Genomic DNA, 14,060 nt, shown 5'->3' with positions numbered 1-14,060 from the left:
TGCCTCGGACATTCTGAAGACTGTGGCTTCTGATTGGACAGTGGACTAATACCAGGAAGCTAAACGGAAGGTAAACAAACCGTTGTGGAAAATTTCGTGCTTAGCTGCAAGCTAAAGTGCTTTAAACCCTTTGAGTGTTTGTTGGGTTTGTTTTAAGTTCATCCGGGAGTCATGAACAGCTTCCAGGCCGCCAGCCCTCCGCTCTCTGCTGCTGTGACCCAGATGTTCAACACGCTGGAGTCGGCTGCAGAACAAATGATGGTGCACAGAGACTTCCAAGCGGCTTTTGACACATGTCTCAGAGGTCTGGAGAGTCTCGATGGCCTGGAGCCCGAGGACAGCAGGTGAGGGTCCTGAAGCTTCACGCACATGTGTAACTGGAAGCTTGGATGTTTGTGTTATAACACAAACGTCTTTAATGTTCCTGCAGATGTGCAGAGCTCAAGGCTGGTTTCTGCATCTTAGGGATTCAGGCTCTGGCTGAGCTCAATCAGTGGCGTGATGTCCTCTGCTGGGTCCTGCAACAGTATGAGCAGGAGAAAATACCAGCGAAGATCATGCAGATGTGGTGAGGAAAGAGTTTCATTATCATTATCATTATTATTATTATTATTGTTGTTGTTATTGTTATTAGACACTGATCTATTGATCCCCAGCCTTTGGGCAGGTGGACACAATATGAAATAAAGTATAAAATACAAATCGTATTAGGGTTCAAATATGCAAATTCTCCAAGACATGTTTTTTCAATCAGCACATTTAATCCGCCATTAACTTAATCATGAATTAAAAATGAAAATAAAATTTAATTATTTGTTATGAGTGCTGTTATAATCAAACCTTATATTAATGACTTCAGCCTTTTTTGATAAAGAAATGTTTTTGTAGTAAATAAAAGACATCTGTTATCACAATTATTTAGGCTTAAATTAATAAATGTGTAAAATGACAGAGCAAGTTCCACTAGCTCATTGCCCAGACTGTCCCATAAATATAAAACTAGAAGTTTTGACTTGATGAGCCATATTTTTTTTTAATTATTTTTTTTACCTAGTGAGGTCACATTTGTGAAAGCCCACACTGTTGTACAAAGTGTAAGAAAAAGTGAACTTTTATTTATTACTCAATTGCTTTGATGAGGTCTGAATGGCTATGGAAGAGGTCTTTATCTGTAGGAAAAACTGTGAAGTCCAAAATGTATACCCTCCAAAGCTCTGCAGCAGGCAAAATTGGAGACTGTAATCCCAAATCTACTATGTCAGTGGGTAGGTCCAGTGAAAAATGGTTGGCTTTTTTAAATATTTGGACAACGACTGGAAATGGGTGATAAACTCAAAAAAAATCCTACATAAAAGTGACCTTTTCTAGTAACGAAACAGACATTTATCACACCCTGATATCCATAAATTTGGAGCCAAGGTTCCCAGATACTGTGCCAATACTTAGAAACTCTTTCCTATTTTAACCTCTGACTTCTGGGACTGATGATGACATGTGTGGTGCCTTCAGAATTAAAGACTGAAGGACAAGAGTGCAGGACAGCCAAAATAATTTATTTCTGCTAAAGGGGGTGATGTGTTTGTTTGTGTTTTACAAAGAATTGAGAGATATACATGATCACACAGTGGATTTTAAGTCAGACGATCAAGATATGACTCACATGTAGACTTTAAGCTTTAACATAAGGGGTTAAGAAAAGTATTGCATTAACTATTTAGGATTTTTTTTTCTTTAAAAAATTCAATAAAATTCTTACTAATGTGATTTTGTGTCTCATTTTGGCAGTATACTTCTTTACTCCAAGGTGGGTGAGCCTGCTGTAATGCAGGAGGTGACCAGAGCCTGGTTACACTACCCGTCCAACAGCAGGGCGACTAGCTTCAGGACCGTCGCAGAGCTGTACCTGCTGCATGTCCTTGTGCCGCTGAGAGAGGCAGACGAGGCTCGGGAGCTGATCAGAGGCGAGGTTTTTAGCAGCGCCTTCACAGAAGAACACAGACAGACAGCGCTGGATATCATAGAAGAAAAAGAGCGACAAAATCAAGACCCTCCTCTAAATCCCAGGATGAGTGGAAGCTCTGACGTCACTGAACATCCTGTCTCATCCCAAGGTCTGACACTTCAGCCTAAACCCTTATGAGATGCATTACGCCAAGCGGCCTAAAAAAGACTGAAACTGTTAACTGTTTGTGATTTTGCTTTTGTTCTGCAGGTACTTTAGTCCATAAACTTGAGGCTGTGATCAGGTTTTTATACCGAAAACTCCTGATGATTGGTTCTGGCTCATTCCCTTTCCGGAGAATCTTTCTGACTGCCATCCTCCTCTACATGCTCTTTTTTCGGATGGATCCAGGTTGGGTGAAATGTTCCTTAGTTCTACTGGTACATCATCATCTTTTAGAAGTTAAAATAAAAGTGACTGTAAATGCGTTTCTGTTGTGCTTTTTTTACCTGCAGCTCTCCCGTCTGCGTTCATGTGGATTTCGAAACTTCTGCAGCTGCTCAAACAGATGTGGAACGCCATGTTTGCACCCTATTATCAGGCAGTCACTCAGAGCAAAGGACTGTAGAGGACTGAATATGCTAGGTCTATCATTTTAAATGAATTCTCTAAGGACTGTTTGTAAGACAACATGGATGATATTCACGTCAGATCTATAAAACATTTAAAGCGTCCTCATTCCAGGAAAATAGCTTCTTTTTTTTTAAGCTGCAGACTCTTCAGCTCACATGACACAGCTTCCCATAAATTCTCCCCAGCTCCTCACTAATACATCCTTTGTTTGTCCATCTCAAAGCAACACATGAATCATCAAGAGTCTGATGTGTGTTTTTTTTTTTTTTCTTTTCCTTTTTTAAGTCTGGGAAGTGACTCACTGTTCTGGTTCAGAGTACCTAGAATGATGAGTAGGGGTAAGAAAACAGTTGCAATCAGTGTATCACTGTAGGAATCTGAAATTTGTTAAATGATTATAACAATAGTTATAATAGTCAGTTTAAGTTTTGTGTACTGCAATGTGCTGAGGTCCTGTGGCTGCAAAACAAGCCTAAACCATGACCCCTCTGCCACTGTGCATGACATGAGGTGTTTGTCCTGATATGCTGTGTCTGGTTGTCAACAAACATGGTGCTCTGCATTACAGCCAAACATTGCCACTTTGGTCTCGTCTCTCCAAAGGACATTTTTAGAAGTGTTGCACTTGACATGCTAACTGAGGCCGGTAGAGTCTTGGATGTATTTGTTTGCACGTCCAAGATCAAGCACTGGGTCTGGAATTTGCTGGGACGTTTACTCCTGAGAAGATTGGCGACTGCTTTGAATGTTTTCCAGTTGTGAATAATTGTTCTCACTGCAAAATGATGGACTTCAGATTGTTTGGAAATGACCCTATAACCTTTTCCAGATCGATGGGAAGCCGCAGTTACTTTTTTAACTCTTTCCTCCACAATTACGACATTTGACAACAACGTTAATAGGTGTGAAAGATGGACAGAGATGAAGTTTTTCCTCCTTGGCGCTGTGTTAACACATCGGAATGCTCCAGTCCAGCAAACTGCCGAAACCTCAGCTTTTATAGAAGTGGTCATGATCAATTAATCAAGTGCATTTGATTTTCAACATGTTACCCTCTTAATTCAAATGGAAGCTGTCAGATTGTACTTAGTTTTTCACAGGATTGGATCTTAAGAAAATGCACTTACAATGTAAAAGTGAAGATATTTGTTCTGCATTTAAGTGTCCCTGTGACTGTTCTTATGTATTATTTTATTGATAATTCTCATAAATGAACCTTAAATTTTTAAAGGGTAATCAATTTGGAATTATAATTTTGAATTCTATGTGTGGATGTGACCGTGTGTTTGATAGGACAGAATCCAGTCACCTTATTTTTTTTTTTTAAAATGGATGGATGGGTAGTTAAGTAACTGGTTACCTAACATGCTGTCAGGCCTTTCCAAAAGTATCATCAGTAAAAATTTAAAGAGGGAAAAACAAACTTTTTTATAATCTTATATTCCTGTTGTGGAAATTTGAAATTAATTTATGTGAAGATCTATTAAATTTAATCTTATGCAGCACTGTTAAGCAGTTTTAAATTTAAATGTTTAAATTGTTTTCTGAAAGCTTACAAGTAGCGAAAAAAGTAGAATAAAAGTGTGCAGGTAAACGTACATGTCCCTCAAGTTTAGAAAAGGTGGTGCTGCAGTAAATCAGAATATATTATCTGTAATTCATAAAGTTCTGCATGCATGTAAAAAAAAATTAGGGGTCTTTTTTTTTTTAAGTGAAAGTCACATTAGTTTAATCGCATTTTTAAAGTGGGGCTGGGGTCACTCATTGCCCCCCTCTTTGGACACGCCCCTGGGTACAGGTGAGAAGTATTATTATTAAGTTGCACACAGTGGAAATACTTGAGTATTCGAGTACAGAGTACTGCCTGTGACTGTGGAGATGATCTGGACCCATGTGTCACCAATGCTGTGTAGCTAATAAGCGCCGACGTGATCGCCGGCGTCATAGTTCCAGCCGGTTTGCGCATGACAGTTTGTGAGTTTCGTTTCCAGCAAAGCGAAGAGAAAGCTGTAAAATGAAACTGTTGCTGGGAACTGTTTCTGTGGCGCTGATGTTTACAGTGGGGTGAAGTACAACAAACGCTCGACCCTCTGTTGGTTTAGTGACCGTCCTGAGAGCCTGAAGAAGAGCAGAAGGCTGCACTGATGTCTGCTGGGATCTGCTATTGCTTTTCTAGACTTACTCTGGTGAATCACTTATTTGGTAAGCGGAACATTCTCAACCCGATGGTGATGCTTTTATATTATTTCCTGTTTACTTGAGAACTATAAATACTAGTTTAAAGGTCCTACTTCAGCGAAATGCACGAGATGCTTGTTAAATAAGATTAAAGCTCCTCAACGAGTCGTAGATGCACTCGTTATTAATGTCACAGTAAATAAAAACGGAACAATTTTGAAGTCAAGTTTTATTCACAGATAGGAGAAATTCTTTTAGTCAGTTAACTTTCTAAAGCTGTAGTGCTTTCTCGGTCATGAACAGTCATGAACAATGTAGTGCACAGTGTGCTAAAAATGCTCTCACAGCCACTTTATTAGGTACACCTTGGTGGCGCTGGAAACTCCTCACGTGACAGCATCGCACATTTGCTCCAAATCTGTTGGCTTTGCATCCATGATGGGAATCTCTGTTCCACCACATCCCAAAGGTGCTCTACTGGATTGAGATCTGGTGACCGTGGAGGCCATTTGAGTACAGTGAACTCATCGTCACGTTCAAGAAACCAGTTTGAGATGATTTGAGCTTTGCGACATGGTGCGTTAACCTGCTGGAGGCAGGTATCAGAAGATGGGTACACTGTTGTCATTAAGAAATGGACATGGTCAGCAACAACACTCAGGTAGGCTGTGGTGTTTAGGGCCAAAAAGGCCCAAGACAATACCCCCCATATCACTCCCTCTCCACCAGCAGCCTTAACTGTTGATACAAGGCAGGCAGGATAAAGCCATGCTTTCATGCAGCAGAAATCAAGATTCATCTGACTAGAAAACGTTTTTCCAGTTATGTATTGTCCAATGTTGGTGAAGCGTGTGAAGTATAGCCTCAGTTTCATGTTGGTTACCTAATTTTAGTCAATATTTGAGTTGCTGTTTCTACTCTTCTAATCAGCTTGAAGCAGTCTGGTCATTCTCTTATGACCTCTGACATCAAACTTTACAGACCATTCTCTGTAAACTCTAGGGATGGCCGCGTGGGAAAATCCCAGTATATCAGCAGTTTCTGAAACACACTAACAACCATGCCATGTTAAAAGTCACTAAAATCACCTTTGTTTCCCACTCTGTAACTCCGTTTCAACTTCAGCAGGTCGACTCGACCACGTCTACATGTCTAAATGCTCTGAGCTGCCAACATGTGATTGGCTGATCAGATATATGAGTTAACATGCAGTTGAAAAGGTGTACCTAATAAAGTGTCTGGTGACTGTATAATCTAATTATTTACTGGCTGATCTGTTTAAAGTATGCTAATAATCATTAACTGTGAAATATGACTTTAAAACTAGTTTTTGGACTAAAAACCGTAATCAATGTTTTTATTACATGTTGCTCCAATAACACGAGATTAAAGGACTAGAAATTCAAAAACATTCACAAAAGATCTTTATTGTGTGATTATGAATATGATCAGACAGCTATCTGATCATATTCATGTTCATATTTACTCATATTTATCATACTGGGTTGTTAAAGAGGTGGTAATGTTGTTTAACAAACCTTTAAAGGATCTCTGCACCTCAAAGGAACTCTTTAAACCTCATAAATTTCAGTGACACAGAAACCAAAATACTGACCGTGAGTCTGTGTGAAATGAAGTCAACTTGCTATACATCTGCTCAACACGGGGCCTAAAACGAATAAACCGAACAAGCCTCACGCTCAGTGATCTTTAAAACCATGATTTGCTATTTTAATAGAATATATATCAAAAATGTGGGGTTCTCCACAGCTGACTGTGCTTTTCCATTTTTATTTATTTTTACACATGCACACACCCGCTGGTGCTCTGGTGGGTTGATTCACGGTGTCACAGGCTGTTATTTAACCCCTGTTACTCTTACAGGGATGAGAGGCCTCTCCAATTATTGTCTATCATGCTGTGTGAACAGCTTGCTGCAGACTTTCTCTGTTACCTGGGAAATAGCAGAACTGCTAGAAAGGTAATCACATGAATTACTACAGCCGCTTTCATCTTGACTCAGTGATGTTGTAGCGCCACTTATTGTGGAAATCCTAAGGCTGTTTACAATATTAACAAGCTTTTATGAATTTTAAAAGGTGGGATGTAGCTGGTGCGAAAGGAGATGCTCATAATGTCGCGCTGCATCTAAAGAGAGTTCTTGAGGCCATGCGGGGTGACCTTCCTCAGCCCGCTCCACATCGTGACTTCCTCCACTGTCTGGACCAAAACAACTTTCGACGTAAGAGCCACGCTTTTGCAGAGAAAATATCTCCTGTCGATGTGTCTTATTTTATACCTTCTAATGATGCTTTACAGTTAATGTGCAGCATGACGCAGATGAGGTGTTCCTCTCGATTCTCAACTTCATTCACCAGCAGATGGACAACAAAGTTCTGGTTGGACTGCGATCAAACTACTCTAATATTATTCATTTCTGCACGTGTTATCTACAACAGTGTTTGTTTGCATTTGCCCTCTCTGAAAGGCTGGGGAAATTCAGGATCTGTACAAGATTTCAGTGGAGACGAACCTGCAGTGTTTAAAGTGCAACTCCATCCAAACCGAAACCAGCTACATGCTCAGCCTGCCGCTTTATGTAAAGGAGGATGACAACTCTCTGGTGGGTCTTCTTCTTCTTTTGTTTAAGAATACTAAAACTGTTGGGAAACACACTATCTCTGTTTGCTATTTTTTTCCCTTTTATTGGAGGCCGTATCTTAAAATCCCGAGTTTTTACAGCTTATTGAAGCCAAAGATTTTAGCCAATCCTGATCCAATCATATGGGTGTAGTAAAATACAGCATTTTAATATGTAATACTTCCAACTGGGGAGTACATGGGGGGGGTTATAAATACACAAAACACAAGTGTAAAAAGGGAGAAAACGCACAAGTTTATTAGGATTACAAAAATCAGAGTCACCAGCAAATAGTCCAGCAGAACCACTCATAAAAGATCAAATGAATGACATATGACTTGTTAGGTTACAAACCTTAGCTGTATTGCATTGTCACTGTTTATTTTAGTCACTATTTATTTTGTTACATTTGTCATATTTTCAGGAAGGCTGCATGAACTCCTTCTTCGAGCATCAGGAGCTCAGGGGCATAAACTCCTGCTTCTGTGCACACTGTGGAACTAAGAACCCATCCAGACAGGTGAGACTCAGGTTTAAACCCTCCTCAAACACATTGAAAAGGCTCTGATGAAATCAATTACAAGATGTGTGAATGCGTCATTAATCTGTATTCTATTATGTCAGCTCAAACAATCATTGTGAAATCTACTTGCTTGTTGTATAACAAATCTGTGTGTATCTGTTTTTCTTCATTGCTTCAATCTCATAAAAATATCTTTGAGGAAAAAAAACATATTTAAAGGGCTGAGTGGATGAGAGTGGGTGGGTGAAACGTATTTGCCAGCATGAACATGAACTCAAATTCACTCATTTGTTTTGTTCAGGGTGTCAAACTCCTCTCACTGCCTCGTATCTTGTGCATGAACCTGAAGCGATTTCGGAACAGCCGCGGTTCCACCCGCAAACTTGACTGCAGGGTTTCTTTCCCAGAAACCTTTGATTTCTCCCAGAGTCTCCAACATGTGTTCTCCGGAAACTTTGCACAGGTTCGTCCGAATTCTTTTTTACGTGAATATTGCATCTTTTACTTGTGAATACTCTGATTATTTATTTGTTTTTCTTCCAGAATGAGTGCAGGTACACCTTGTACGCAGTGGTCGTGCACTGTGGTTATGCAATGTTTGGGCACTATACTGCTTACGTCCGCCACAGGGAGAACAAGTGCTGGTACTATGCAGATGATAGCCACGTACAGCAGGTACATCAGATCTAAAAAATAATTACAAATAATCACAGTATACAGTTAGATGTGAAAGTATCTGCAGATATCAAAGGGAGAGAGGGATGTAACTTTTTCCCTCTGTGCTTCTTCTTGAATTGCAAATTTCTGATGAATCTTCTGTCTGATTCTTATTCAAATCCACAGACTACCTGGGAAGAAGTGCAGAGAACATATGGAGGAAGACAGAGGTAAAATGCCCAGTTTCTGATTGTACAGGGGGTCATGAAGTCCTCTCAGACGTTTTACACTCATGAACTTGAAGCTGTCTACGGCAGCTGGAAATGGCTCATCAAAGCTTAATGAGGATACATTTTAACCTAGTCAGTTAGTCTGATTCTGGTTTGAATATCTGGAGCAAGGAGGTAGTAACACTTTGAAAACATTAGATTTTTGTGTCATACTGTTCCCAGCTACTTAGTACATAAATAATAGACTGTACATAAATGATGGGCACTGAAGTGCCTTAAATCTGCTCTATTTTGACTCTCCTGGTTGCAAAAAGACTTTAGAAACGCTTTCCTGGAGACATTAGTGCTACTTTCTACTTTACTGAATAAAACAGACTGTTGGTTTTTAAGTTATGGTCACAGTGAAGGCCTGCTTTATTTTAACAGGCTGTTGCCATATGACTGTGTGGTTTCCCTCAGTTTCTCAGTCAGATCCACCCTCGAAATGCCAAGATGACGATGGCGACTGCTGAACAAACATCCCAGTAGCTTCTTTCAACTTTGTATATACGGCACAGACGTGAGAGTGATATCAAAAGTCTCATCTACCTCATGACTGTGTCAAAATGTCAGTGTGTTGTTCTTAAAGAGGAAGGTGTGGAGAGACCACAGGCTGAAGGATGTAGCCACGATGAGGTCAGGCATTTCAGAGCATCATTTTCAGCATTTCGCTGGTTGTGGTCTTAGTTTTTGGAAAAAAGGCGTCACTGAGGTGTGGATCGGACGTGATGTCTAGTTTTAGAATTAGAAGTCTTTTGTCGTATGTTTTTGTGTGTAAATAAATTGCAGCATGGCTGCACCTACAGATGCAAAGAGAAAAAAAACAAAAAACAAACAGAGTCATTTGCACAGTAAATATAAAAAGAAGGAACGAGTTCACAGTGACTTCACCAATATGAGTAGAGTATTCCAAAAATGTAAGACATTGCTCACTGAGTTGGCTGTGATATTACACAGCAGGGAAATTATTGCAGGAGTGGAAGACAAGGTGGCAGTTGTTTCAGAGTCGAGGGCAGAGAGTATCCAACGATCTCCCGAACGGTGTTAATAATCTTCTGAAGCCTCCTCCTCTCTGCACATGCAGTGTCCACACAGAAGGGTTTAATTCTTCAGCTGGTAGATTCAAACCAAGACCTGTTTCCTGTGAGGTGACAGTGCTAACCAGACAGTGTGTGCCGCAGAATTAACATTATACAAAAAAAACAAAAACTTTTAGTTTTAAGTCTTCCGCTTTTTGGCAAATATAAATTACTGATATAGTCCAAGGATATTCATCTATTATTATCAGAGCACCTACAGTTAGTTTGCAGGAAGAACCTGCAGCAGTCCATCTATTTATAACCGTCCCATTTCCTCTAGTTTATATGTCCTTCAGTCCCCTGCAGTTGAAGAGCAAAAGTCACTTTTACTGTTGATGAATTTGCTATATTTATGAAAAGACATCTTGTGAAGCTACTATTAAGCTTTGTTTGTTTGTTTGTTTGTTTACCTCCAGTCATGGCGATCTTTAATAGTTGTGCATCATCATTTTTTTCTTTTATCTCTTTTAAGAAGAAATGACAAATCTGCCCATAAAGGTCCTTTCTGTCCAGTTCAAAGGACACAGAGTGTTGAAATTATTTAGTTCTTAGTTTGTTGTGATACTCCAAAATGGTATTATACCATGTATTGCCTGTTTTCACTGTCTATCATTGAGCAGTTCTGGTTTGAAATTTGTATCTATATCTTACTCATCTCACTGCCTCCACATCTTGATTAAACAGGCCGTTTAGGCCTAATTCACCTAGCCTCATATGTCAAACTGACAGCTGCGTCGTTAAATACTTTACACTTTTGTGTCCTATTGGTCCAGATGAATCTGCATATGTGCTTATCTCATTCCCTGATATTCCCTGTTTAGTTGGGACCTCTACTGGAAGGTCACACATCATCATAGCGCCATCATTTTTCTCAAATATAAGGCCCGAGGGCCAGAATCGGCCTGGCAAAGACTCCCACTGGACAGTTTTAGAAAATGTGAAGGAGGGTGTACATTTCAACAACAGCAAAGCTGCTTAGAGAGATTGGGAACAGAGGACAGGCGCAACGGCAGGCTGTAAGAGAACTAGCTAACACTGCTGAGAGGACCAGTCACTGGCTATGGTTAAAAAGGGCTGACATAATTTGGGCAGCTAAGGCAGTCAGCTAACCGCGAGAGAAAAGAAATATTCCGCTCTTCTCCCCTCTGCTCTTCTTCCCTTTTCTGGGAGGCAGTGGGGAGGTAGAGCGTACAGCCCGATCCGGCGGGGAGGTGTGGGAAGCCAGATTGGGCGCCCCCCTTCCGGCTCTCCTCTCTGTTCTCTCCTATCTTGTCCCTTTTGTCTTACTTCTCTCTAGCACCTTTTCTATCCCTTTGAAGAAGTTAGGCTCCATAAATGCTAAAGAGGTAAGTATTATTTCTCAGTTGCAGTGAATAGATAGAAAATAAACTGTAGGAAACTAAACAGAAGAAAGAAGAAGAGAAATAACAAGTTAACATAAACCAGTGACACACTCCAGGGCCTGATCAACCCTGGCAGGGCCTCCTTGGATGAGGGTGTTTAGTGATAATGGCCGAAACACCCGATGAATCCAAGGTCCACTACTGACGATGTGTCCCAAATTTTAAAATGATAAGCTAGATCAGATCTCTAATCCCTAAACCTAACCAAGGAAGGAAAATGGCAGATTAGCCTGGGTAAAAGACCGAAAGTTGAGGCACACAACGATGTGTGCTGCTGGCAAAGTTTCTGGGCTACTTTTCCTCATAACAGCCATCCCTCAAGAGTCTCTCCATCTAAAGCAATGCATTATCAGGGGCTGTAACATCTAGTCCTTCTTACTGAATCAGAATTTTAACTGTATTTTCATAACTTTCATAACATTTTTTTCCTACTGATAAAGAACTAAATGAAAAAGTATTCTCGGCGAATTACGCAGACTTTCTGTTTCATAATTACAGGACAGTGTGAGCAATGAGCTACCAGAACTGATAGTAATGAGAGATTTATTTCATGTCTTTACATGTAGAGAAATTGAGGACATACTGTTGGAATCGCACCCCTTTTTCTTATATTGAGATATTTCAGGGATTAACTGGCTGATTAAACTTCTTTAAACTGACAGGAAGGGGAGTTTCACTTCTCCGACACACTTAAGATCAAAGTAGGCTGTAAAATCACTTCGACAACCCTGCTCTTCTGGAAGAGTCGCCCCTGCTGGCTATTAGAAAAAATGCAGCTGTAAGGTGCTTAGTGACTCCACCATTCATGTTTCCTACAGTTAAAATAATTCAGAGAAATATGAAGGAGATCTGTTCAGAGAACTCTCTGTATTCAGGCTCTCACCTTCAAAAAAAAAAAAAACCCCTGTAAAACAACAGCCATGCCTAGAGCAAGGAGTAACCAAACATGTGACTCCCATTTATCACACTTTAACTGGCTTCCACTTCTTTTCAGAGTTAAATCTGAGATTTTATTCATAACATTTAAAGCCCCATTTGCTTGACTCCTGCTGACATAATGGAGCTTTCATCTTTCTCCTTGCAGAAGGAGCTTTAGATTTTTAGACAAAGCCTTATTGTCTGCTCCTTGGTCTTGATTAAAGACTAGGAGGTGATTGTGTTTTTCGCCACGAACACTCAAACTTTTGAACCCCTAAACAGAGGAAATCCGTCGTGTCCGTCATGTTGTCTTGTCTTTGAAAAACAAGCTGGTCTCTGGATAACACCTGGAAGTTTTAGTTTCACTTTTCCTGTCATGTGAATTGAAAAGGCCATCGTGGTTTCCGTTTATTCCTTCCTTATTTATGTTGCCGTTTGCTATATAAGAATGCTTCATTGTTTTCTTTCTTTTTCTTTTGTTGCAGTCGAACGGCGTACATGTTAATGTACAGAAGAGATTCAGAAGAATGGAGGCCACGGCCTGAACTTTCTGGCTGAGTGGATGGGTGCTAAGAAATCAGTGGACATGGTGCAATAAAATATGGAATGCATTGATTTTATGGAAGTATTTCATGGGAATTTCTGACCTATTTCTACAATGTGAAAGGTTTTATAGTCTATATTTTTTTCTGATCTCACTGAGCTCAACCAGCAAATGAATTTCTTTTAACCAGTAGGTGGCGTTGAAGACTTTATACAGGAAAGGGTTTTCCATCTCAGACCACACACACTGTGTACACACTCACTGGTATTGGGGGGTTGGTCTGAAGTGACTGCTTAGCTGAGATATTTGCTGTTTGGGGAAATACCTGCATTGAGATCTGGTGTGCATTTTCCTGATAGAGCTGTTTATGAGTCATTCTTGAAGAACACTCAATGCATTTTTTTTTCTCATTTGGGCAACACAATCATCTTTTATTTTATGTATTCTGTCTATTTAACCACTATTAAAACTATCCTTGGGTATTAAACCTCCCATTATGTTATGTATTTGATGCTCCAAACCATATATATATAAATATATATACATATATATGTGTGTGTGTGTGTGTGTGTGTGTGTGTGTGTGTGTGTGTGTGTGTGAATGACCTGAGAGGACCAAAAACATTGCAGTTGCAGCCAATGCTTGGTATAACTGAGCCACTAAAATTCCCAGTGTGTTAGCCAAGAGGTGGTTGGGGGGGGGGCGTGTGAAACTGCCTATGTGCTGCAGAGCTCTGACAGAATGGAACATGTCTACACGGTGCCAGAGGCAGCAGGCTTCATGCTTAGTCATCTCGATGCTGTGCAGCACAAGTGCAACTTTCTGCATACGGGGTATACGTTCTCCTACTTGCAGCACACACCCCGGGGACAGGTCTTGAGTTGAGTCAGTGTCACAGATACGGTCAGCCGTTTATTGCTGCATTTGTGAGATCCGTATGACTCTTCCTCTGACTAAAGTGCAAAATCACCTTTAGAAATCCCGCCGCTGCAGATCATTAAAATGAGCTGAAAGCATCAGCTACTTCTATTTACAAGCATCACCATACAGGGTTTGTTTTAATGTGTTGCACAATGCCAGTGTCGGAAGAAGAACTCAGATCAGTAATTTATTGAGCTATAAATGCACCGAGTGATAAACTCAAAGAATATTAGCCGCTGGCAAGAAATGCTTACGGATGTGTAAACAAGGCGTGTGTTTGCTGATCAGATTGAAATGGGGTTTGTCTTTGTTGTATCCATGTCCCTCAAGTAACCATGAATCATCACTTTAT

General features: G+C 40.3%; 2 protein-coding genes across 4 annotated transcripts; both read left to right on the top strand.

Moving 5' to 3' along the window:
• Positions 1-3: 3 nt before the first annotated feature.
• On the top strand, positions 4-3,802 carry pex26 (peroxisomal biogenesis factor 26). Of its 2 annotated transcripts, XM_005456667.4 has the most exons (6): positions 4-70; positions 158-344; positions 431-568; positions 1,786-2,111; positions 2,213-2,353; positions 2,458-3,802. In XM_005456667.4, the coding sequence occupies exons 2-6, from the start codon at positions 172-174 to the stop codon at positions 2,568-2,570; spliced, it is 891 nt and encodes a 296-aa protein (XP_005456724.1). In that variant the 5' UTR covers positions 4-70; positions 158-171; the 3' UTR covers positions 2,571-3,802. The 2 variants fall into 2 exon arrangements, with proteins under 2 accessions (XP_005456724.1, XP_019202477.1); XM_019346932.2 differs by having other exon boundaries at positions 42-344.
• Positions 3,803-4,516: 714 nt separating this feature from the next.
• On the top strand, positions 4,517-13,279 carry usp18 (ubiquitin specific peptidase 18). Of its 2 annotated transcripts, XM_019346931.2 has the most exons (11): positions 4,517-4,777; positions 5,223-5,414; positions 6,638-6,734; positions 6,853-6,995; positions 7,073-7,152; positions 7,242-7,376; positions 7,819-7,914; positions 8,219-8,380; positions 8,461-8,592; positions 8,761-8,804; positions 12,729-13,279. In XM_019346931.2, exons 2-11 carry the CDS (start codon positions 5,363-5,365, stop codon positions 12,799-12,801), a joined length of 1,014 nt encoding a protein of 337 aa, XP_019202476.1. In that variant the 5' UTR covers positions 4,517-4,777; positions 5,223-5,362; the 3' UTR covers positions 12,802-13,279. The 2 variants fall into 2 exon arrangements, with proteins under 2 accessions (XP_019202476.1, XP_005456725.1); XM_005456668.4 differs by lacking the exon at positions 5,223-5,414 and having other exon boundaries at positions 4,519-4,777.
• Positions 13,280-14,060: the final 781 nt, after the last annotated feature.

Source organism: Oreochromis niloticus, linkage group LG17, assembly GCF_001858045.2.
Source record: "Oreochromis niloticus isolate F11D_XX linkage group LG17, O_niloticus_UMD_NMBU, whole genome shotgun sequence".
NCBI lineage: Eukaryota > Metazoa > Chordata > Actinopteri > Cichliformes > Cichlidae > Oreochromis > Oreochromis niloticus.
The sequence above is the reverse complement of the archived record's forward strand: the minus strand, read 5'-3'. Positions and strand labels throughout refer to the sequence as shown.